Source organism: Giraffa tippelskirchi, chromosome 13 (genome assembly GCF_054371585.1).
Source record: "Giraffa tippelskirchi isolate mGirTip1 chromosome 13, T2T-mGirTip1v1.2.pri, whole genome shotgun sequence".
Taxonomy (NCBI): domain Eukaryota; kingdom Metazoa; phylum Chordata; class Mammalia; order Artiodactyla; family Giraffidae; genus Giraffa; species Giraffa tippelskirchi.
In genome coordinates, this window is record NC_137287.1 from 70,389,936 (window position 1) to 70,414,245 (window position 24,310).

General features: G+C 43.6%; 1 protein-coding gene across 2 annotated transcripts in view; it reads left to right on the forward strand.

The window, feature by feature from the left end:
* Positions 1 to 24,310, forward strand: part of GAD2 (glutamate decarboxylase 2) — a 59,713-nt gene that overhangs the window by 20,886 nt on the left and 14,517 nt on the right. For both annotated transcript variants that reach the window (XM_081552334.1, XM_081552333.1), the window contains exons 8-12: positions 4,394 to 4,473; positions 13,207 to 13,261; positions 14,948 to 15,064; positions 16,299 to 16,363; positions 23,806 to 23,884. In XM_081552334.1, coding sequence (XP_081408460.1) covers positions 4,394 to 4,473; positions 13,207 to 13,261; positions 14,948 to 15,064; positions 16,299 to 16,363; positions 23,806 to 23,884 — 396 coding nt within the window. The remainder of the gene's footprint in view (positions 1 to 4,393; positions 4,474 to 13,206; positions 13,262 to 14,947; positions 15,065 to 16,298; positions 16,364 to 23,805; positions 23,885 to 24,310) is intronic.

Genomic DNA, 24,310 nt, shown 5'->3' on the forward strand with positions numbered 1-24,310 from the left:
TCCCTCTCCTGAAAATGTAAACAGACTTAGTGTTTGGTACCTAACTTTCTTTTTCATGCTTTGTTCTCCCTCTTGAAGCTTCCTATTCAAGTGTGTATTTTTTCTTTAAATGTGTGGCATTCGGTGCAGTGATCCATTATCCTCGGTAATTGCCCCTTAATTGAGAATCCCCATTCTTCCTCATTAAAGACCAGACAAGACTACTTCCTCTCATTGACCGGTGCATCAGATCTCTTATTTATCCTCAGTGTGCCATTTAGCTGTTCAGTGCTGTCAAATTTCAGGAAAAAAAAATAAAAGCCCAGAAACCAGTGAATCACTGATAGTAAATGTTTATGGCGCTCCTGTTCACCTACTGAATCGTGTCGGACTCTCTGTGACCCCATGGACTGTAGTCCACCAGGCTTCCATGTCCATGGGGTTTCCCAGGCAAGAATGCTAGAGTGGATTGCCATTTCCTTCTCCAGGGGATCTTCCCAGCCGAGGGATAGAACCCAAGTCTTCTGCATTGGCAGACAATTCTTTACCAGCAAGTCACTTGGGAAGCCCAAAAGCTTATGGTACACACACCAGTGAGACACCTTGCAAACTACAAGCAACGCGGCTCAGAGGTTGTTGTTACAGAGCAGCTTATATAATGTGGAGGCACTGATGGTGGATTCCTCACAGCGCTTGGTTGCAATATTAAAATTTTTTGAAGTGAAAGGGAGTTGGTTCATGGTTCCCGCCTATAAATGGGGAAAAGTGAAGTGAGAGTCGCTCAATCATGTCTGACTCTTTGTGACCCCATGGACTGTAGCCTGCCAGGCTCCTCCGTCCATGGAATTCTCCAGGCAAAAATACTGGAGTGGGTAGCCTTTCCCTTCTCCAGGGGATCTTCCCAACCCAGGATTGAACCCAGGTCTCTCACATTGCATGTGGATTCTTCACTGTCTGAGCCACTAGGTAAGCCCAAAGAATAGTCAAGTGGGTAGCCGTTCCCTTCTCCAGTGGATCTTCCTGACCCAGGAATTGAATCGGAGTCTTCTGCATTGCAGGCAGATTCTTTACCAGCTGAGCTACCAGGGAAGCCCCTATAAATGGGGAGAATGATTTTAAGTCTCATGATTTTCGGAGGCATCCTTGAAAAGCAACCTGTCAAGTGAGCCTCACTTGTCGTGCAAAATCAGATAAATTGAGCTTTGCTTGTCTGACTACCTTGGTTTTGTCTGCTCAGGGAATTTTCAAGTCTCTGTGTTGGGTTTTAACAGTGCTTACAAGCTCATTCACTGAAGGGCCTAATTCGGGGGATGTGTGCTTGCTCAGCAGGGCAGCTGGCACCTCCATTCTGTGCCTTTCTGGTAGGAACAGACTTAGTGCCGTTTTCCCCTGGGTGTCTTCTTTTGGGGGTCACCCAGGGATCCAGTAACTAGATAAGAGAGAACAAATTTTTTTTTTTTTTTGGTGGGGAAGCCATGCTTCTTTGCAAATACAACTAAACTTTCTTAGTTGCCGGGTATCTTGGTAATGGTTGTCCTTGTTGTCTTCTTGAGGTTGTAAAATGAGACTAGGGACTCCTTCCCATCACTACTCTTAACTGCACTGGGCTTTTTAAAATTCCTCTATTCAACACCTCATTTATTGGTTTATAGTATTTGCTGCTGTTATAAATGTGGTTTCTTCTTGCTTATTAGCCACACCTCCTAGAAGTATGTGTGTTACCAGTTCCTAGGCTGCACATTTGAGAATTCGGAGAAGTCCAAAGCATACATTGGAGGAGAACACACTCTGGAGCCATCATTTAAAATTCAAGGCAGCCACCCTTTGCAGATGTAAATTGAGGAAGCAGCTCTCCTTTTGGACAGCTTAATGACCTGTATTTAATAGTAGGAGGCTGCTCGCAGATGCAGTACAGCTGGGCAAGGTTGGATCCTCTCTGCTTTTCAGAATGCACAGTGATTACAACCATTGAAATGATTCAGATTCTTAGCCAGAATCCATAATCAAAATCAGAAAGATTCCACTCATCAGGGTGGCCTTTCCACTTGCACTGTTTGCCCAAGCCAGTGACTGACGCCTCCATCCTGATCACACCCTGGGCTGGACGGCCATCTCCACCACAAATAGACCCTCTGATGAGTTTGGGATGAAAGAGTGCTGGGTTTCAGGCCAACTGCTCTTCCTTGAGGGCACATAATTTCACTGGACTTGAAAAAAAGTGAATGTAATCTGAGTAGCAAAATGTAAGTCTGGGAGCCATACAATACACAGCTGCTGGAGGCAGTTGCTGTGTTCTGATGCCTTGTGTGTGAGATTGGCATGGATTACTGTGTGTTGTTTAGTCATTCAGTCGTGTCCAATTCTTTTGCAACTCCATGGACTATAGCCCTCCAGGCTCCTCTGTCTATGGGATTTTTCAGGCAAGAATAGTAGCATGGGTTGCCATTTCATTCCTAGAGTATCTTCCTAACCTAGGGATTGAACCCAGGCCTCTGGCTTGGCAGGTGGATTCTTTACCACTAAGCCACCTAGCAGGTTTTTTTTTTTCAAATAATTTCCAAGATCTTGTTATCTTCATGCAAAAGCCCAAATGACTTCAACAGCAACAAAACCCAAACAACCCCCTTCAAAAATGGGCAAAGAACTTGTATAGACATTTCTCCAAAGAAACATACCAATGGCCAGTAAGTCCATGAAATGATGTTTGACATCACTAATGATTAGGTAAATAAAAAGCAAAATCATAATGAAGTATCACCCCACACCTGTCAGAATGACTGTTACCAGGAAACAGAAAACAACAGCCATTGACAAGGGTGTGGAGAAACGAACTATTGTGCACTGCCAGTGAGGAAGGAAAAGGCAGCTCTAAGGAAACAATATGGCAGTTCCTCAGAAGCAGGATTACCTTATGATCCAGCTTTTCCATTTCTGGGTGTATACCCAAAAGAGTTAAAAGCAAAACTCAAGGAGATAATTGTCCATCCATGTTCATAGCAGCCTTATTCACAAGGCCAAAGGGTGGAAGCAACCCAAGTGTTTACTGACAGATGAATGAAAAACTAGAGTTGTGTGTACATAAGATGAATATGCAACGCACGCTCAGTCGCTCAGTCGTGTCTGACTCTTTGTGGCCCCATGGACTGTAGCCCACCAAGTTTCTCTGTCCGTGGGATTTTCCATGCAAGAGTGTTGGAGCAGGTTGTCATTTCCTACCCCAGGAGATCTTCCCAAACCAGGGATCAAACCTGCATCTCTTGCTCTTCTTGCATTGCAGGCAGATTCTTTACCACTGCGCCACCTTGGAAGTCCAAATTGAATGTGATTTGACATTAAAAAAGAAGGCAATTCTGACACATGCTACAACATGGATGAACCTTGAGGCTATTATGCCAATGAAATAAGCCAGTCACACACACACACAAATTACCGTATGGTTCCACTGACATGAGGTATTAAAGTAGTCAAATTCATCAAGATAGAAAGTAGAATGGTAGGAGCAAGCCCTGCAGGAAACTGTGATGTATCCTGCAGTTTGAGAACCACTGCTGGAGAGAAGGGTGGACCATCCAGCATGAAGGAGCCTCTGTTCTCCTGTGCTGTGCATGTTCTGGTCAAGTCGAGTGCTTCTTGCTAAAGGGGTTCCATTGACAAATAAACGCAAGAATCTTAGCAAAACAGATCTACCTTGGATATCTGCCGCATGTGTTTTCCTATTAAAGGCTCTGAAAAGTCCTGTACTCGGAAGATTTAATTCAGCTTGTTTAACCGGAAAAAGTAAAAAGTGCAAGTGTTAAAGTTGCTCAATTGTATCCAGCTCTTTGTGATGCTATGGATTGTATCCTACCAGGCTCCTCTGTCCATGGGATTTCTTAGGCAAGAATATTGGAGTGGGTTGCATGCCCTTCTCCAAGGGATCTTCCTGACCCAAGGATGAACTCGGGTCCCCTGCATTGCAGGCAGATTCTTTACCATCTGAACCAGCCACCAGGGATGCTTCCACAAATTCTTGAATGAAGACTACATTATCACTGTGGTGATACCTGATAGTCTTTTTGCTAGGAGTCTTCAAAAAATGGGGAGCTGCTGTTTAATGGATACAGAGTGTCAGTCTTTGCAAGATGATAAAGAGCTCAGGAGATAGATGGTAGTGATGGTTGCTCAACAATGTGAATATATGTAATGCCATTGACCTAGAGACTTAAACTAGTTAAGATGATAAATTTCATGTTATGTGCCTTTCAACACAGTTGAAAAAAAAAAGGTTAAATGAAGGATTCCATCTTTTCTCAGCAATTCAGGCTTTGGAGGGACATGTTAGAAATAAAAGGAGAAAAGGAAAAAAAGAAAAATAGCCAAGGAAATGGATCTTGACTTTATTTGCAACTAATTACAGATATGGTTTCTTTTACAGAGCCATTTTTCTCTCAAGAAGGGAGCTGCAGCCTTGGGCATTGGAACAGACAGTGTGATTCTGATTAAATGTGATGAAAGGTGAGCATGAATCTGCAACCCTTGTTGGTTAGCAGTTTGCAGTTTGTATACATACGCCTTAAAAGTCTGAAAACAGGTGATGACCTGTAGGCACAAACGTCCCTCCTTGCCAGCTGCTGGTCTTCACTGTTTCTTTTTCCCTCTTGCTTGGAGTCCTGGGACATGGTTTCTCAATGACGCAGAGGCATTCACAGCCTTTGACTGGATCCAAACCTTTGCTGAATCAACCAGAATTTTCTGTACAGAGAAGGTGCAGAAGGACATTTATCATCTGGGCACTTAAGCAGCAGCCAATGGGTTGAGAACTGATTTATGGAGGTGTCATCCCTCCAGGCACCACAGATTGTGTGAACTTGATGGAGTGATTATAGGAGGGGGACAGTTTAGGGAGCAGAAGGTAAATAATGCCTCCAGCAACTCATCAGCTCAGAGCCTGAGCCAAAGAGCTCTCTTAGGAAAACTCCCTATCTTAATCTGGTACCCAAACTTCGTAGGTGCTCTGCATAAAGGTGAGGTTAAAATATAAGAAAATAAATTTAGTCATAAAAGGATTGAATAAGAAATTCCACTAAATTAAAAGGAAGCCACTCAGTTCACCATTTATTTATTCACATGAATTTATTAAAGAGATATTTATGATCACTTACCACGTCACTGGGCTCTAGAAAAGCATAAAGCATAATCCTGGTTCCCTGGCTGTATATGACCCAAGTGGGGAGAGGTCCTGTCGGCAGGAGGGTGGGCTGACCTGGGGAGGAGCAGTGGAGATGAAGTGCTGGAATTGACAGGAATTACTGACTGACCTGGGGGTGGTGTGCAGGTTGACAGGTGAGAGGAGAGGGAACACCAGGCTTCCCGGCTAAGTCCACGCGGTGCTATTCTCTAAGCCAGGAACCATCCCCACCCCCCCACCCAAAGTGGAGATGCTGAGTTTGTAGAGCTTATGAGACGTCCAAGTGAGGGTGTCAGGGTAGCCAACGGAAGCATCAGCCTGGGGGTCAGAAGATGTGTGATGGGGGCCGTGCAGAGTGGGCCTCGGCGAGAGTGCAGGGAAGCCCACGGGACAGGGACAGGCAGAGTGAGAGCAGCTGCAGTGGAGACTAAGGAGGGGCAGCCAGAGTCATTGAAGAGAATCAGGACCCAGGGCTGTGAGAGTGTTTGTAGGAGTGGTTGAAAGCTGAAAGGATTAGTTGCTCAGTGGTGTCTAACTCATTGTGACCCCTTGTTGTGAGCCCGCCAGGCTCCTCTGTCCATGGGATTCTCCAGGCAAGAATACTAGAGTGGTTTGCCATTCCCTTCTCCAGGGGATCTTCCCGACCCAGGGAGTGAACCCAGATCTCCCACATTGCGGGCAGATTCTTTACTGTTTGAGCTCCCGGGAAGCCCAAGGGGGCTTAAGACATATTTAACTATGCAGGGGAGAGTCTGCTAGAGATAAAGTGTGAATTACATGGAAAAAAATGGAAAAAATAGCCAAGATTTAATTTCCTTTGTGAGTTTCTTATTCTTTTGGCTAAAATTATGTAGGAACTGCTTCTGAAGAGCTCACAAGCAGTCTGAAATCATCTTACATTATAAAACGCGAAGGAGACAGAGGGGAGAGAACCGGAGTGGTGATGGAGGGGCAGGGGAGAGGTTTAGGGAGGAGGGCTGTTGAGGGGGGGGGGAGGCCAGCTGCTAGTGGATTTCAGTTCAGAAACCCCCAGCATTGGAAAGGTTCTTAGACATTTACTCATCCAGCCTTTTTTTTAACCTTGTAGTTTTGTGAATAATTTCAAACAAAGAAAAACTGCAACGATAGTAACAAGAACTCTCACATACTCTACACTAAAATTCACCAGTCATTTGCATTCTGATATATTTGCTTTACCATTGTCTTTCTCTCTGTGGATGGAATTTAATGTTAATATTGCATGTTGAATGTAATGAATATTACAATATTGTTGTTTAGTCGCTAAAGCATATCCTACCCTTTGCGACCCCATGGACTGTCGCCTGCCAGGCTCCTCTGTCCATGGGATTTCCCAGGCAAGAACACTGGAGTGGGTTGCCATTTCCTTCTCCAGGGGATCTTCCGGACCTAGGGATAAGACCCGTGTCTCCTGCATTGGCAGGTGGATTCTTTACCACTGAGCCACCAGGAAATCATTACAATATTATACACGTTAATATATGCATATTATAGATATAATTTTTTCTGAATCACCTGAGAATTCCTTGCAGACATCATGCCCCTTTACCCATTAATGTGTCAGTGTGTATTTTTGTTTGTTTGTTGGCCACGCCATGCAGCATATGAGATCTTATTTCCCTGACCAGAGATTGAACCCATGACTCCTTCTGTGGAAGCACAGAGTTTTAACAACTGGACCACCAGGGAAGTCTAGTTCAATGTGTATTTTTTTTTTTATAACAAAGATATTCATTTACCTAATCATAGTCCAGTCACTAAAACCAGGAAATATGACATTGATGCAGACTATTATTTAATCTATCTATCCTATTCAGATTTCATCAATTGTCCCAATACTATCCTTTCTGTTCAGTTCAGTTCAGTCACTCAGTCGTGTCCAACTCTTTGCCACCCCCATGGACTGCAGCAAGCCAGGCATCCCTGTCCTTCACCATCTCCTGGAGTTTGTGAACACTCATGTCCATTGAGTCGGTGATGCCATCCAACCATCTCATCCTCTGTTGTCCCCTTAGAGTTATATTTTTTCCCCTGTCCAAGTTCACAGGTGACACTTAGTTGTCACCTTTTTAGTTCCCTTTAATCTGGAACTTGTCCTCATCCTTCCATTGTTTTTCATGACATTGATATTTTGATGAGTGTAGTTCATTTATTCTGCAGAATATTTCTTAATTTGGGTTTATTTGACATTTCTTTGTGATTAGATTCAAGCAATGCATTTTGGGCAGGAGTTCCAGGAAGGTCTCTCCACTGTAAAATAACTGTTCTCTAATTTGCAGTTAATAAATATTGGTAGGGGAGGCTTTGAGACTATATATAAATACTGTGTGCCTCCTAAAACATTCATTCACTAGTTTAGCATCCATTGATGATGCTAAAGGAAGGAAGAATTTCCTTTTTCTCTCTTTTTCCATCTCTCTTGCTCTGTCTCTGTCTATCTGTCTCTATTATGTGTTATCAGTATGGACTTTCAGGTACTTCTAGAAGTTAATTCTCTCCAGCATTCTCTTCCACTTTCTTTGATTTCTCCATTTCTTGCTCCTCCCTTCCGGGTTCCCTTTAACTTACCTGAATTACTAGTAATAAGTCTAAATTACACAGTAATAAATCTCTTGTGGAGTTGACCTGAAGGGCAGAGATCAAGAGTAAGGCACAGTGCAATGACTGCTTCTAAAATTGCTAGTTCCTTGTCACTGCTGGAGGCTCTTGCTATTAACAGTGGTCGTAACATTAGGCAATTTCTAATGGGAAGGATCACGCATGCTTTCTTCTTTGCACACAAATCTCTGTGAACAGAGCCAAGCTCTCAGCCCTTAAGCCGGTAGAATTATTATAGTTCAGCAGGGTCAATGAGCAGAGTTACCAAAGACTCAAGCACCCGATTTGTGACCTGCCCAGAGCACCACACTCCCCAGTAACATGCTCCTTTCGGTAAGATCATTTTCCCCTTCACAGCCATGGGAAGATAACCATGAATCTGTATAGTACAGTGTAATCTGTGCCATTTGTTTCTTTCCACAAAGAGAAGAGTCTTCCTGCTGGTGGCTCTAGCTGGCAGTGTGGGATTTTGCCCAGGCAACTTCATCAAGTTTTCTGACCCGATAGCATCATATGGATTAAAATTTTTTTTTAATTTATTGAGATAGCATTGGTTTATCATAGTTGTAAAAATGTCATGTGTACAACGTAAGGTTTTGACTTCTGTATACATGATGAGAGCATCATATGAATTTTTTAGTACTTATTTTTCATGCTTAGGTTTTTTTTAACCCATTCTGACATGCTTTGCTTTTTAAAAATTTTTAAATTTTTTTATTTGGCCACTCTGCACGGCATGTGGAATTTTAGTTACCCAACCAGGGATCAAACCTGTGTGCCCTACAGTGGAAGCGCAGAGTCTTAACCACTGCATGGCTAGGGAAGTCTCCATCATATACATTTTTTAAAGGCTATCACAAAATCAAGAATCTCCATGTAAAACTGCCACATCCAAAGCAGCAGTCTGGGTCAACAGTCCTCCCGTTTAATGGTAGTTTTTTTCTTAAACACTGGCACCTAACAGAGAATAGCACCACAGAGCATCAGCCACTGTTTCACTGGGCACTTAGAGGCTGCTGCATACATAAAGATTAAAGATATACATTTTGCTATGGAAATACTTCTAAACCAGACATACAGGATGCAACAGGTGTCATCTAAAGCTTCCCTGCATGAAAAGATGCTTGTCTGGAAAAGCTAGGGCTGCCAGATAGGTTCTAATCCTTGGAGGAACCTGTTGGGGAGTTTGGAGGCTCTTGTCCTCTTCACAGCACGTGGGCAGGTGGGGATGCACAGTCATGTCAGGACCTCCTCCTGCTAGCTGCCATATGGCTGTGATGGCTCAAAACCCTGGGTCCTGTGAAAAGTGCCTGGTTAGTATGTTACACAATTATGGAAATACCTGCCGGGATAAAACTTCCATTTCTAAAGCAACATTTCTCAACATGTGCACCTAGGTCTGGCTGTGCCACAATCTCCTTTTTAGAAATGCAGAATGTTATGCTATGCTATTGCTATGTTTGTTTACTTGTTATTATTATTGTTTGTCTCCTCTGTTAGGATGTAAGCCCTGGAGAGTAGAAACTGGCCTGTTTACCCTGGTGCCCCAGCATCCTTAATAGCATTTGGCACCTAGTGAGTCTTCAGTAAATATTTGTAGAATGAATTAATTCCAGGGCCCTATCACTGACCTTCTGAATCAAAATCCCTAAGATTAGGGCCAAGGAATATGCATTTTGAAGACATACATCATGATTTTTATGCACGCGAAATTTTACAAAGTCATCCAATTCTAAGATCACTGAAAAGGTGAAAAGTTTTGTCTACAGAGTCTCCCATACTAGCTTTCTGATCAGTCACCAAGATAAAGTGAGCATATTAATATTATCCTGGGGTGAAACGTTTGCCTTCTAGTCACATACCTCTGACAAATGTCCATCTGCCACCTGCAGTGTGCCAGGCTCTGGGTTCCTAAGTGGACAAAGCCAAATACAGGCTTGAAGGCTGGATGCCTGGAGAAGTCTGGAGCCTATCTGTTAAGGGCACACCCAGAGCTTTCCACTCTGTGAGAAGCAAACACTTGGACTTGATGACTTGACAAGGCTGTCCTTTCTGCCTGTCTTCATGTGGAAATGGGACAGAGTATATGTTCATTGGGCTTCCCAGGTGGTGCTAGTGGTAAAGAATCCACCTGCCAATGCAGGAGACATAAGAGACGTGCATTCTATCCCTGGGTCGGGAAGATCCCCTGGAGGAGGGCATGGCAACCCACTCCAGTATTCTTGCCTGGAAAATCCCATGGACAGAAGAGCCTGGTGGGCTATAGTCCATAGTCGACATGACTGAAACGACTTAGCATGTCTGCACGCATACCGTTCATTACTGCTTTCCCAGCAGGTGTGAATGACACCTCCAATTCTTGAAAGCTAAGTGTCATCACAAAGGATTTATCTTATCGTCTTCAAAGACAACAACATTTGCAAAGAGGTTTCCTATATGTTTGGCCCTTTGAGTTTGTTCTGGAAGCTTGGCATTTACTTTCTCATTTCAGCTGGCTTTACCTGATCCTAGGCTGTCACACAGGCAACTGTCTTATCCTGTTTCCTCATTTGAGAAATGAGACAATCATTGAGAAAATGAGAAAGAGGTCTTGGGCCCCTCCCAATTCTGATGTTCCCTATCTGTGACTTCTCTGTGTGGTCTTACTGCCAAGGGTTAACAAAATATCTAGATGTGATTAGTGAGCAAATAGCAATTGTCAAGTCAGTCTCCCCAGAACTCTCCAAGGCAGAGGAGGTTAGTCATGGTAGACAGGCTAACATTTGAGACTTGCAAACAATTTCTGAAAATCCTCTCCCAATTTTATGTTTATCAACAAAAGCACCTTTGCAATTTAAAGTACTTAAAATTTAGTTTCAAAGGTAAATGTAAGACCTGTATTTCCTCTGAAATGTGAACCTTTTGTTTTTATCATGGTGGCTCAAGGTGTTTTAGCATAGCCAGATCTAAGAGAGGCTGAAAAATCACAGCTTTCTTTTTCTTTTCTTCAGGTGTGTAGAACAACTCTTTTTTTTAAATTAATTTTTATTGGCGTATAATTGCTTTATAATGTTGTGTTAGTTTCTACTATACAGCAAAGTGAATCAGCTATACATACACATATATCCCGTCTTTGGGGGACTTCCTTCCCATTCAGGTCACCACAGAGCACTGGGTAGAGTTCCCTGTGCTGTACAGCAGGTTCTCACTAGTTACCTGTTTTATACGTAATATCAATAGTGTATACATGTCGATCCAAATCTCCCAATTCATCCCCTGCACTTCCCCTTTGATATCCATATGTTTGATCTCTATGTCTGTGTCTCTGTTTCCACTTTTTGCAAATAAAATCACAGCTTTCAGGGATGCTCCCAGGCCAAGCTGTGAAGTGTAGGGAGACATGTAGGGCGTGAAGGGCCTTCCAGAACTCTCCACCCCCTCCCCCACCACAAGCCTGCCCCTCCATTCCTTCTGTCCCTACTTCAGAGGTCCATCCCACAGAAAGTCCCCAGAGGTGGGCTGCTCAGATTAGAATCACACCCTCAGCACCAAATAAACATTTAATGCCCTTTGTTTCACTCCAGTGCAACTGATTAATCACTGGTGATGTGTCCATTGCCATTGCCAGGTAATTAATTGCATTTTAATGCTTTATTGACCAGGGGATTTTTGCAGAAACTAACACCTATGGCATTCATACATCTCCAGTTAATAATGTGTTAACTGCCTTTCTTTGGAAAATAGCTTCACAAAACTCAGTGGTTCTCCATGCTTTTTAAAGCAGAGGGACTAACCTCTGCTTTCTGTGCCAACCATTATGTAATACCTTCTTTGTCAGCCTGAAATGAAAATTGTGGAAGATACAATGCCTACTATGCCCAAATTACTTTTCTAAAATGGAGAAAGGTAAGAAAAGTAGTTTAAAATAAGATAACATATTTCAGTCAGGAGAGCTTTAAGACAACACTAGAAGCTGTAATGAAGTAGCCTAATGGCTTGCTCTGTATCTAAATCTATATCTACCTAAAATTACAAGAATCCCCACAAAAGACTATGAATCTAGTGGCACATTCCAAACCTCACTTACTGTCCCCTCAATGCCAGTAATATTCCCAGCTGCTTATGGTGACAACCTCCTTCCCATCACTTATTTTTCCAAGCTGCCTTTTACAAACCTAGATCAATGACCCAAATGTGAAAAGTTTAGCCAGTGTAGAAACCTCAGAAGAGCTCTTTTGATTCAAAAAATCATTCATGCCTCTAGTAATGTACAGTTAGTTACTCTGTCCTTTGCTTGGTTTTTCCCTCCAGAGTCTTGAGGTAGGAATGTCATAATGCATAATAACAACCTCAACAATAAAAGCTCTCTTTTCTGGAATACTTCCTAAATGCCAAGCACTTTTAAAAATAATTTTTCATCTATTAACTCATATAACCCTCATAACTCCATAAGTAATATTATCACTAAGGTACGGTCATAGGCACAGAGTAATTTAGTGACTTGACTAAGATCACACATCTAGCTACCTCTAACTTCTTGTAGAAATCAACTCCTTTGATTATTATAATAGTAGTTTTTTTAAAAGATTACTAATTTATTTATTTTGGCTGTGCTGGGTCTCCATTGTTGCACAAGGGCTTTCTCTAGTTGCAGCGAGCAGCGGCTACTCTCTAGTTGCAGTGCACGGGCTTCTCATTGCAGTGTCTTCTCTTGTTGCAGAGCACGGGCTCTAGGCTTGCGGGCTTCAATAGTTGCGGGCTTCAATAGTTGTGGTGCATGGGCTTAATTGCCCCAAGGCATTAGGATCTGCCAGGACCACGGATCGAACTCATGTTCTTGCACTGACAGGTGGATTCTTAACCACTGGACCACCAGAGAAGTCCAACAGCGGGGTTTTATAGTAACTAAAGCACTATGTGTTTCTATTTTAGGAAGGAAAGGATGAAAGGATGTTTCTTTCTCTGATGCCTGTCTGACATTTGAGCCCATGAGTTCTTGGTCTGCTTTGTGATTTTAGCTCTCGGAATGTAACTGGGTAGCTTTGGACATAATATTTTCATTCAGATGTTTCAGATTGGATTTTCCCTTCTTGGCATTTCATCTCTGTGTGCAATTGCAGGTCTGTTTGTTGGAAGATTTGGAATACAAATCTTTTTCTAAATCTGCTTTCAGTGCCAAATGTCTCACTCCAGAACAGGTTTGCTCTAACTAAGGAGATGACCTATAAAAAAGGCTCCGTGCAGAGTGGAGACAGCGAGATCGGGTGTCTCCTAAGCATGTCAGAAATGACAGTCTAGCGTCATTCAGGGAGGAAATGCCTTTCTTTATGCAAACAACCAAGGACTGATTCTAACTGGTCGTTATTACCAATCATTTAAGGTTGAAATGTTACCCCCTTGCAACTCTTTGTAAAGGCAACAAAATAAATTATTCAAAGCAAACATATATTTGCTTCTCCTTTCAGGGGGAAAATGATCCCTTCTGACCTTGAAAGAAGGATCCTTGAAGCCAAACAAAAAGTAAGTTTTTGAAGGGAGCTTTATGCAGCCCATAACAAGCTGAGGGTATGTATTTCTGTTTTCATCCACTAGAGAAAGTGTTTTTGTTGTATTTGTAAAGAGTACGTGGAATTTTTCATTCAGTCATTACTTGTTTTTGAGTGATGGGTTTTACTTTGAAAAAGTCTAAGTTACTGAGTAAATACTATATACAGTGGTACTAACAATTATAGTAACACAGTTATACTAACAGTTCTAGTAACACAACGGTAGTAACAGTTTCCAATGGACTTGTCTTCCTGTGTGATGAGGATTGGCATTAAACAGATTCACTGGAAAGACTGTATTCACAAATGGAAAATCCCTAGAAGCTAATTTAGCATATGGGAGTTACTGTGTGTGGTTACTTGAAAGGGACCGTTTTCCTGCCAAGACACATACTGAAATGATTGACCCTCCAAACACCTTATTCTTCAGGAAGCCATTTAGTACTTTTTTTCAGAAGTGACATGTTGTGTAGACCTGCTGAAAATTCCTACAAAGCTCTAGAAAGTCATTTATATCCCTGCATGATTTGCAGATTGAAGCTTTTAGTAGATCTCATCTACAGTTCCCAGTTCAACAACGTAACACATGAATTTTATTATTAGGATCTCAGAAATCATTATTTGTTTTCTTAGGCCTTTTCCTCCCCTGCAAAGTGGCAGCAGAATCCTTTCCCCTTATTCTTGTCCTAGAACCATTTGTAACCACATAAACCTTTGCTGCCACCTAAAGACTGACTCTGTAACATCAGGGCCTGTCGTGTCTTTTGGAGTAACTCTGTTCACCCTATTTGAGGCATTCTTCAGCCATCTTTCAGCAACACCCTATTATTTCTATTAGTTTTCATTTGGGCTTCCCTGGTTGCTCAGACATTAAAGATTCTGCCTGCAATGTAGGAAACCCGAGTTCCATCCCTGGGTTGGGAAGATCCCCTGGAGAAGGGAATGGCTGCCCACTCCAGTTGCCTGGAGAATTCCACGGACTGAGAGGCCTGGGGGGCTACAGGCCATGGGGTCGCAAAGAGTCAGACACGACTGAGTGACATTCTTTGGCCATTTTTCATCAGCAGCCTATTATTTCTATCAGTTTTCATTTAGCCACGGCCAGACAGACTAAGTCAACTTAGATGGATAAAATCATGGCTTATTGTTTACCCCAAAGTGAATCCTCTGAGACTCCAAATAAGTTATCTAGGGATTTTCCAACAAGGAATAATGGGATGGTAGGAGTTCCTTCCCTTCATCCTTTTGTCTGCTCACTCTAGGAGGTTTATTATGTTCAGAGACCCTGCTATGAAAAACGAAGACTAGGAAAATAAGTGGGTGGTGGGGGGAAGATCAGAAACTCTCCTTCAAATATACCAAAGATTTGTGGGCACCACCAAGTGTATTCACCCCTGGGTCCAGTGCAGCCTCTTCTGAGAACCAGAGTGTCTGTTCTCATAAAGCAACTGGCAGAGCCAACGAAATGGCCTGGAGAACTCAGATCTGGAAGGCGAATGTCATTCCTACTAGGCTCCAAGGTATCGTCAAAACCCTTCTGATGGTTCCAAAAAGACAGATGTGTAAGATAGGAGGAGAATGTCCACCTTTTAAAACCAGCTTTTTAAAAGAATCCTTGGACTGCTGGTTTACATTATTTGGGGCTTTCTCATTTGCACAGGGGTTTGTCCCTTTCCTTGTGAGCGCCACGGCTGGGACCACTGTGTATGGAGCATTTGACCCCCTGTTAGCGGTTGCTGACATTTGCAAAAAGTATAAGATCTGGATGCACGTGGATGTAAGTATCCCAGAGGGACCACCACTGAACTGTTCTTGCACATTTTGCACCTGGAGCTCATGGAATGAAATGTATTCTATTTTTTTTTTTTTTTTTTTTTTACTTTAAGAGTTTATTCCCAGAATGATGATAGATAAGCTTTTAAAGATCACAGAGACAATGTAGTACATGACTCACACAGTACATGACATTCGCTGGAAGCAATCTGAGGCTGATTATGCCTTAACTTCCCCAACTGGATAATATTCTTACTTCTGTGACCAGAACCTGAGCTGAGCACTTAGTTCTTGGTTCAATGATCAAAAGAGTAAATAAGAGTTTCATTTATCTAGGAGATCCAACTCAAGTCAGAAACTAGTATAACTGAGGAGGAAAGTAGACTTGACAACTTGCTAGGAAATATGAATCACCAAATTTCCAATATATGGTCAGCTAGTAAGATAGGCCATATATGAGATGTTTTGACTCCACAGTTAGTCACACCAAGAAATAATGGAGAGCACTCATCAAGACATTTTCAAATGAAACCAGATGTCAACTTTTAGAAGGACAAACTAATGGAAATTAAGTTCAGATCAATATGACTCAAAGTGTGGCTCAAAGATCAGCAACTCTTTGAAAACTGCTAATGACCCATGATGAGATCAGGAATCAATACCGCATTGTCACTAAGCACCATGCTTGGTTCAACTGATGTGTTTTCCATTGTGAGGCTTTGTCAACGAAGGAAGCATAAGTTGCTTTCCATTCTGGTGCAAGAGGCTTATGTTGTTGAGTAGACTGGCTTAGGTCATTTTGGCTTTATATTAATAACATGCATTCAGAGTTGTCAGAAAGAGTTTTCCTTGCAATGTGAAAGTTGTTTAAAGGGTTTTAATTCACCATTTTTAGTCGAAACTGTGGAGATATTAGCACTTCTAGTTCTGAAATGATGAGCTTCCCTAGGACTAAGCACGGCACTGATGGATTGGGAAGGATCTTTCTCCTTTTCGTGCAGACTGAGGAAGTGTTTGGCTTCTTACACCCACATAAATGTGGGATGGAGCCTGAGACCTTAGAATAACCCCCCAACTTAACCTTTGGAAGTTGGTCTAGTGCCAATCCCCAAGTTATCTGGGGTTGAGGCTATAACTTTCACTCCATGCAATGCTTACTGTTTTGAAAGATACCAAACTCTAGAAATCCAGGCAATGAAAAAGCACTACCTTTTCTTTGTATGCCCTTCTTTTTCCAGGCAGCTTGGGGTGGGGGATTACTGATGTCTCGGAAACACAAGTGGAAACTGAGCGGCGTGGAGAGGTACACACATTTTTCTCCTTAACAATGTAAAGTGTGAAAGCTATATGTGAAAAGCAAATTACACCCAATGTCCAAGAAGTGTTGGTGTACAGTGAGCCCATTCTGTCAGCGCTTGTGTGCTTTGCCTTGTGTGGTCATAAATGCATGAGTATTTTGTGTAGACAGCAGAGACATCAAATCCTATCCAAGTGACCCAAGTTGTATGTCTCTCAAACATAGAGATCATAGAGAATCCTAACTGGCCTCCATGGTTGTCCAGAGTACTTAGGAATGACCTTCCTGGGATCTCTGAACCAACAACTATCAAAATTGTTAAAAGCTTCAGGCAGGCCACTGTTTTCTAGGGAGATAGGTTGCTCTCATGTTTCACGAGAGGATAATAACCACTGCTTTGAAGAAACCGATAATTTTGTGAAGCAAAGAAGCACCTTGTAATTTATCAGTGTTGAAAGAGGGGTTTGTGATTTAAGGTGGCCCATTGACTTAAAGTGAAACCTGCTTGTGATAACATCACCTGATGGCTTCATCTCCATAATGGTTCTTTCCGGTGAGCTCTGATGGGTGCTGCAATCACCTTTACTTAGGAGACTAAGCAGGAGACCATTGAGACAAAGCTCCAAAGCACAAAGGAGGTGATATTTGATTAGCATAAAGCCTACTCAGGGCCAAAGGAAAAAGAAAAAGAATCACAGAATGCAGAATTGGTCTCAGGCTTTGGTTCCGGCCCCTGTGCAGAGGGAGCTCAGAGTTCCCAGTTCTCCCATCACAACATGAAAGGTCAAGGATAGCAGGGAGCCTGACACACCAGGCAACTGAGAAAGCCTGGATTCATCTGGGATTGCCAAATGCCCACCGTTCCCAGCCAAGTAGCCAGGTGCTGTCAAGGGGGAGTTTCCCCCTGGCTCTACCTCTGGATATCTCCACACAATTTCTGTACCAAGATGAGGAGACTGATGGAGCTTGAAAGCATCTGAGAGCACCAGTCATGCAGGGCAGCCGGGCCAGAATGAATGGACAGCATGTGCTGTGTGATATCCAGGCCTACCCACAGACAGAGAACGCATGGGTGGGGAAGGAGGGCATGGGATTACTGAAGAGTCTGGGGCACCCTGCCTCATTAGCAGCAGGAGGGCCGGAAAAGACTCGAGACAGACCAGCCAAGGCCCAGGTCAGCAGATTGTGTCCCTGAGTCTGCTGCCCATACTCTGACTGCAGGTGCCCGTTCAGATGTGAGTGGATGCGGACAGGCCTGGCCTCTCCCCAGGGGGAGCCAGCTTTATGTCTCTGCTTCTGGTTGGTTGATTGGAATTCCTTCTTGTTATGAAGATCTACCCGGAACTAGAAGCTAAAGAAGGAATGAACTAAACAGGAAAAGAGAATGAAGAAGAGAGAACCATCCTGAAGGTGCTTGTTCAGAAGATCGGAACAAAAATTCAGTTGACATGCTATCAGAAGAACTGGCCTGTGTACAGAACCTTCTCGTCATCGAGTCCCCTTAAACTGACCAGCACAGAATGTGAGAGGCTGTTTCTATACCTTTGATGCCAGCTGTGGCTCCAAGTGCTGACAGCCAGCTGGGGGTGCCCTCCACCAATGACTACCTGAAAGCTCTCTAAATCACATACCCTGGGCTTTGGAAAAATAAACACCCACGCGCTTTTGTACTGAAGACTCTTATTTGAGAGCAAAGCTTAGAACATTCGTTATGGAACACAGAGTCCTCTCTGGTGGCCAGAATTCTTGAAGCTGTGTTGGAAGTAAAGCTACTAAGTGGAACAGCCAAAGAAGTTCTTTTTAAAAATGAAGGACTGTCAGGACTTCCCTGATGGTCCAGTAGTTAAGACTCTACGCTTCCACAGAAGGGGGCACAGGTTCAATCCCTGCAGAGCTAAGATTCGGTGTACCACATGGCACTGCCAAAAAAAAAAAATGAGGGACCATTGTTCTGCTTTGAGTGGACCCTCCTCAGCCATCCATTGACCTGAGAGAATCCATCTGGGTGACTTATCAACAAAATGCTCACTTTCTTTGGTGAAGAAGATTTTAGGGCCAAGGGAAATCTGCATTGACACACTTCTAGGAAAGAAATATGCCTCACTTGCATGCATGTGTGCTGAGTTGCTTCAGTTGTGTCTCACTCTGTGCAACCTATGGATTGTAGCCCACCAGGCTCCTCTCTCCATGGGATTCTCCAGGCAAGAATACTGGAGTGGGTTGCTATGCCCACTTTCCAAGCACGAGAACTCACTCTAAAATGGAGGAAATCCGTGAATCCCTGTCCCCTAGATCCAAAAGTGGCCCCATGGTCACAGGGATCCCAGAGTGCTGTCTTCATAACAAAATGGCACAAGCACCTAGGGGCCTGCCTTTCTCAGAAAGCACCTTTCTTCTCTGATAACACTGTCAAGCTATTTAGGGATGAGATAGCTAAGAGGGTGCCAGTAGACCTGGCACTCCTGGGCACTGTCAACGGACCCTTCTTTAATCCTTCCTGGCCGCAGGCTGCTGTGTACCTGGAAGAACCCATTGTCACGGGCCACTCTCAAGACTTTCTGGCCCAGCTGAAGGTTCCAGCACAGATCCTGCCAAATTACCAATTATTAGTCCTACTCCCATCCCTAAGGGCCAGGGGTTCAGAAACTCAGTTCATTGGTTATGGGCCCTCTGTCTTAGGCAAACCACTGCATGAAGCACAGTGTGGACGCAAAGTCAAATATGCTAGGAAGCCTGTCTTCAAGGCTTTTAGAATCTAGTAGGGAGACTGCAGTCAACCATGGATTACAGGCCAAGGCAAAGGAATTAAAGGCTCAAGAGACAGATTGTTCTTTCTAAACAGGGTTATTAAAGGAAAGGAAGCCTTCCCTCCAGAGTTGGGGGGGAGGTCACAGAGCTTCATCAGGCAGAAGCAGAAGAAGGGTGTTAAGATGGGGTCACAGAGGTTTGAGAGGGCCCTTGGGGAAAGTTCAGACAAACTTGGTTGGAGACCAAGATGGATTTGTGTCAGAGACCAGGAAGCTAGTGGAGGATCCGGAAGTCCTGCCCAGTGAGTCTCAGTGGAGGGTCTGCCTGCAGAGCCAAATCCAGATGAAGGTAAATCCCTGAGCTGAGCATCACTGCCATGCGAGCCCTTATTGTGCATGGAGACCCTTGTGTTTCTCTGGTTGGAGAAAAACACTGGAGAGGTCCTATTATAGCAGCCATAGTGGAGGTCTGAAGAGAGGCCACCTTTGGCCACCTGATGCAAAGAACTGACTCATTGGAAAAGATCCTGATGCTGGGAAAGATTGAAGGCAGGAGGAGAAGGGGATGACAGAGGATGAGATGGTTGGATGGCACCACCAACTTGATGGACATGAATTTGAGCAAGCTCCGGGAGTTGGTGATGGACAGGGCAGCCTGGTGTGCTGCAGTCCATGGGGTCAGACACAACTGAGTGACTGAACTGAACTGATCTGACTGAACTGAAGAGAGGAGTAGCATTTCCTGTGCTTTGAAAAGGCCACTCTGGGTTTGAGAGGAGATGGAGGCCAGGACTGAGGAGGAGCTACTGGGGCTTCACAGAGGACCAGGTGCAGGAGGAGTGGAGGGGAGAGATGCCCAGGGTAGGAAACAGAGGTGTGGAAGGAAAGGAGAAGATGAACCCAGGAGAGCTGCTTCCTGGAGCAGAATGCGTCATCAGAGACCAACACTTCAGGTATAATTTATTAAAGAGCCGGTGCTTCTGCTTCCTTCACTTCCTTCTGAAATATTTTGTGTGTGGATGTATTGGGCTGGACAGAAAGTTCATTTGGGTTTTTCTGTAACATCTTATGGAAAACCTGAACAAACATTTTGGCCAATCCAGTGGAAAAGTTATACTCCAGTTATACTAAGAACACCAGATGTTACAAAATGCTGACATATGATTTATATACAGTGCTCTTTTTGCCTTGCTGTATTTTCTGTTAATAATCCTTTAGAAATTCCAGAGAGTGTCCTCCCTGACAGATTTTACAGTTTTGCATATCATGTTGAAGAGAGTGACGGACATTTTTTGGAAGATGTCTTTGATCGAGCTAACATGAGCTTGTCATATATAAAACACTTCTCTCAAATGTTACATCAGAAATCTAGCACCATCGTGTTGGGAGTATATCATAATGGCCTGGGGAAGTTTTTCAATATGCATATGCCAGTCACACCCCAAAAGGAAATATTTCAGGTTCTCCATGGTTTTCAGTGAATACCTGTAGCATTAGGTCACCATTAGAGCAAGGACCCTGTGGACAAGCAATGGCTTGAATCCCACTTTCTAGCTGTGTGCTCTTGGACAAGATGTCTCTCCATCTATAAAACTGGTACAATGACAGTGTGTACATCACAGGGCTACTGTTGTATGGATTAGATAAGTTAATCCATGTAAATCAATTAGAGCATTGCCTGCTACATAGGAAATAGTAAATGTAGTTAGCATGTGAATGCTGAAAAATTTCCGAGGGATTCTCATATATCATCCACATACACACGCATGCAAATTGAGCACCAAAGTATTACAGAATAAAGTGCTTTATACAGAACTTAAACAAAAAAAAAAACTACAAAGAGAAAACTACAAAGAGTGATATAGGAGAGGAAAGAAAGAGAATGAAACCAAACCACTAAGGTTTGAAAGCTTAATGCTTGGGAGGAAAATGGGGGGAAAGTGGTGTGAGGAATTGAGATCCAGAATAAAGGAGAGAGAAGAGATCTGGAAGGATGAGGAGGGGGCTAGTTAAGGAGTTCGTTTGGGATCTTCTGACTTTGGCGTGCACAGGCGGGCAATGAGAAATGTCTCCCAACAGCCCTAGGGGGCTCAGCTCTCTATAAACCTACTGAAAGTTACAGAGGAATAATATCTCAAGGCAAAACATTTTGAAATGAACCTGAAGCTGCTTTTCACAAATTGCCTACATTTCTCACATGAACTAGTGCCATGTTGTTGAATAACTGTCTGCATCTTTTTGCATTTTTATGAGGCAGCCCCTGTGAGAGAATTCAGGGACCAGTCAGTGGGGGGCTTGACAGCTTCTAGTCTAAAAAGACAAATGGGCCACTGTATAGAAGTAAACACCCTCAGTCAGAAACATGGAAAACAGCTATTTTCTTCTCCATTTGGTGTCATTACTGATAATGCTGCATTTTGTCAGGATAGGGCATCCAGCTATAGAATCGTATAGAATGTACCGAATGGCTGTGTACATATGCCTAGGGTCACAAAGCTCTAAATGATAGAGTTGAAATTAGTAGCAAGAGCCAGGATTATTTACTGTTTATTGTGTTGGATATGGTTATAAGCCCTTTACCCAAATGACTGATTATTTTTTAACATTTAGTTATTTGACTGCGTTGAGTCTTATTTGAATGTGGCACACAGGTCTTCTGTTGCAGTGCACAGGCTCTCTAGTTGTTGCACGCAGGCTCAGTAGTTGCAGCACGTAGACTTAGTTGCTGTATGGCATATGGGATCTTAGTTCCCCGACCAGAGATTGAACCGACATCCCCTGCATTGCAAGGTGAATTCTTAACCACTGGACCACAGGGAGGTCCCAAACAATTTCCTGTTGTTCTCCTTTTATAGACAAGGGAATCTAGGCACAGAGAGGTTAAGTAACCTGCTCAAGGTCACACAGCTAGCAAGTGATAGAACCTGGATGCAAACTCAGACTGTCTGGCTCGTGAGCTCCCCTTCCTTAACCAAAATTTACCTACTGCTCAGAGCCCAGGTTTCTTGACTCCAGTTTCATTCTAAAGAGCAAGGAGCTGTTTTCCTAAAAGGAGCTTTTTGATACCTGTTTCATTATTCATGAAGTCTTTCAGTCCTCTGTCCAGAGGTATAGCCATCTGGCCACGAACCACGTTGGCTTCTTTCCTCACTTCCAATATATCTGACAGCCAGTGTCAAAGCTAAAGAAAGACCAGACAATGAGCCAGACTATTCATTGATTCAGATAAGATCCCCAGGCCAGTGAGTGTTCTCTGACTGGCCAGCTGCTGACCGCCATTCATCAAATAGAGGAATGGGATCTTTCCTGGCATCTCATTTCTTCCCAAAGTCCTCACACCTTGAGTGCTGGGAGTGGGGTGAGCCCTGTCTGTCACTCAGCTGGAAGAGGGCCAGTACTGCTCAACCCTATGGAGGAGCTGCTGCGTGTTGTCCTACTACTCTCCTTCCTCCTGTGAGTCTGTTGGTGCCAAGGTCACGTTCCCGAGTCTCCTCCTCGAGGACGCCTCAGTCTCTCAGAGACAGGCGCAGAGACTCATGGGAAGTGAGCAGCTGCTCTCCCGGGAACTGGAGGAGGAAGAGGGCTGAGCAGCACAGTGAGTGAGAAGGAGAGAAATTGAAGGAAGTTGCAAAACTTGGCAGAGATGATACTTGATTGGCCTTAAAAGATTAAATATCAATAGGATGTAACCAATTGACGTCATAGGAGATGACATTCCAGGAAGAGGAAATAGCACCAGGAGACCCAAGATCATGAGAATAGAATTTTCTGAGAACTAAACAGACTTTGGTGTGATGAAAAGTGGTTCAGGAAACTGACAGGACTCCAGGCTGGGCGCATAGCCTGGGATCTAGTGTGGGGACACCGTGAGCCATACCCCACAGTCTGGAACTTAGGCTGGAAGCAAAAGGAAGAGGAGAGAGCCATAAGCAGAACTAGAAAATAACTATGGTAACCGGTGGAGGAGGAAATGGAAACCAAGCATCAGCTAAGACAATATATCCAGATTAAAATAATAATAATAATAATAGCAATTATTATTATTAAAGGACTCTGAACCAGGACTGTGGTTTAGAAGTTTCAAACAGCATAACCCCCTGAGCTGAGCATCACTGTGACCGGTGAGAGTATCCTGCTTACTAAGGGTGTTGGAACAAATAGGCTGAAAGCTGCCATGGGAGTCACTGTGTATCTTCCCTGCAGTCCAAAAGGATATCTCTGGATGAGAGAAGAGATGGAAGCAGGGTATGAGCTAGCTGTTGTAAAAGAACACATTTGAAACATTTAGTCATCAACTGAATGGAAAGAAGGAGGAACTAGATTGGGAAAAGAACAAAATTCAGCAGCAGAATGAGCCCTTGCTCTGAGCTCCAGGGCACTACAGTTGGGTCAGAAGTGGGAACAACCCCCTGGTGCCCTGCTCTGTGGTGGCCAACGGAGGGACCCTGGACGGGCTGATCCCAGTCGCTCAGAGCTCTCAGACCACCATGGAGCTGAAGAGAGATACCAGCCTTTGCCTGCTCTCTTTGTAGACAAAGGAAAGGTTGTAGATTTTGAAGGGTCCCCCTCTTGTTTTATAAGTTAACGTCATGCTGGAGTCTGAGAAACAGTACCAAGAACCCTGAGCCCTGTTGCCCCTCACAAGGGGTCGTCTGAGCCTGTCATGGATGCCACCCTCTTAACCTGATTTGTTTCCTTTAGGGCCAACTCTGTGACCTGGAATCCACACAAGATGATGGGCGTTCCTTTGCAGTGCTCTGCTCTCCTGGTTAGAGAAGAGGTATGTCTTTCCTCACTCGGGGCCACGTCCGTAGTTGGGGTTGGATAGAGTAATGTGTGTAGTGACAAAATTAAGATGATTTTACAGAATGGAACAGTGAGCCGCATCCACAGTAGGGGAAATTGTGAATGAGGATAGCTGTAAGGGCCTGCTCTTATGTCCAAATACAAGATGGTTATATTCTGACTAGATGAGACAGGCATGTTCCATGCATGGCTAAATTATTGTGCTTGTGAAAAAGGCATAAGACATTAGGTTGTACTTTGCTGCAGAGTCAACAGTGGGTCAAGAGAGAAATACCATTCAAAAATTAGCCATGGGATTGAAAGAAGTCGAGTTTCAAGATGAGGGAGGTAGCAGTCCCCCACTGGCCTCGGGTTAAACCACACTTGGAGTGGTTTGCTTAGGTTAGTGTCTAATTGTATA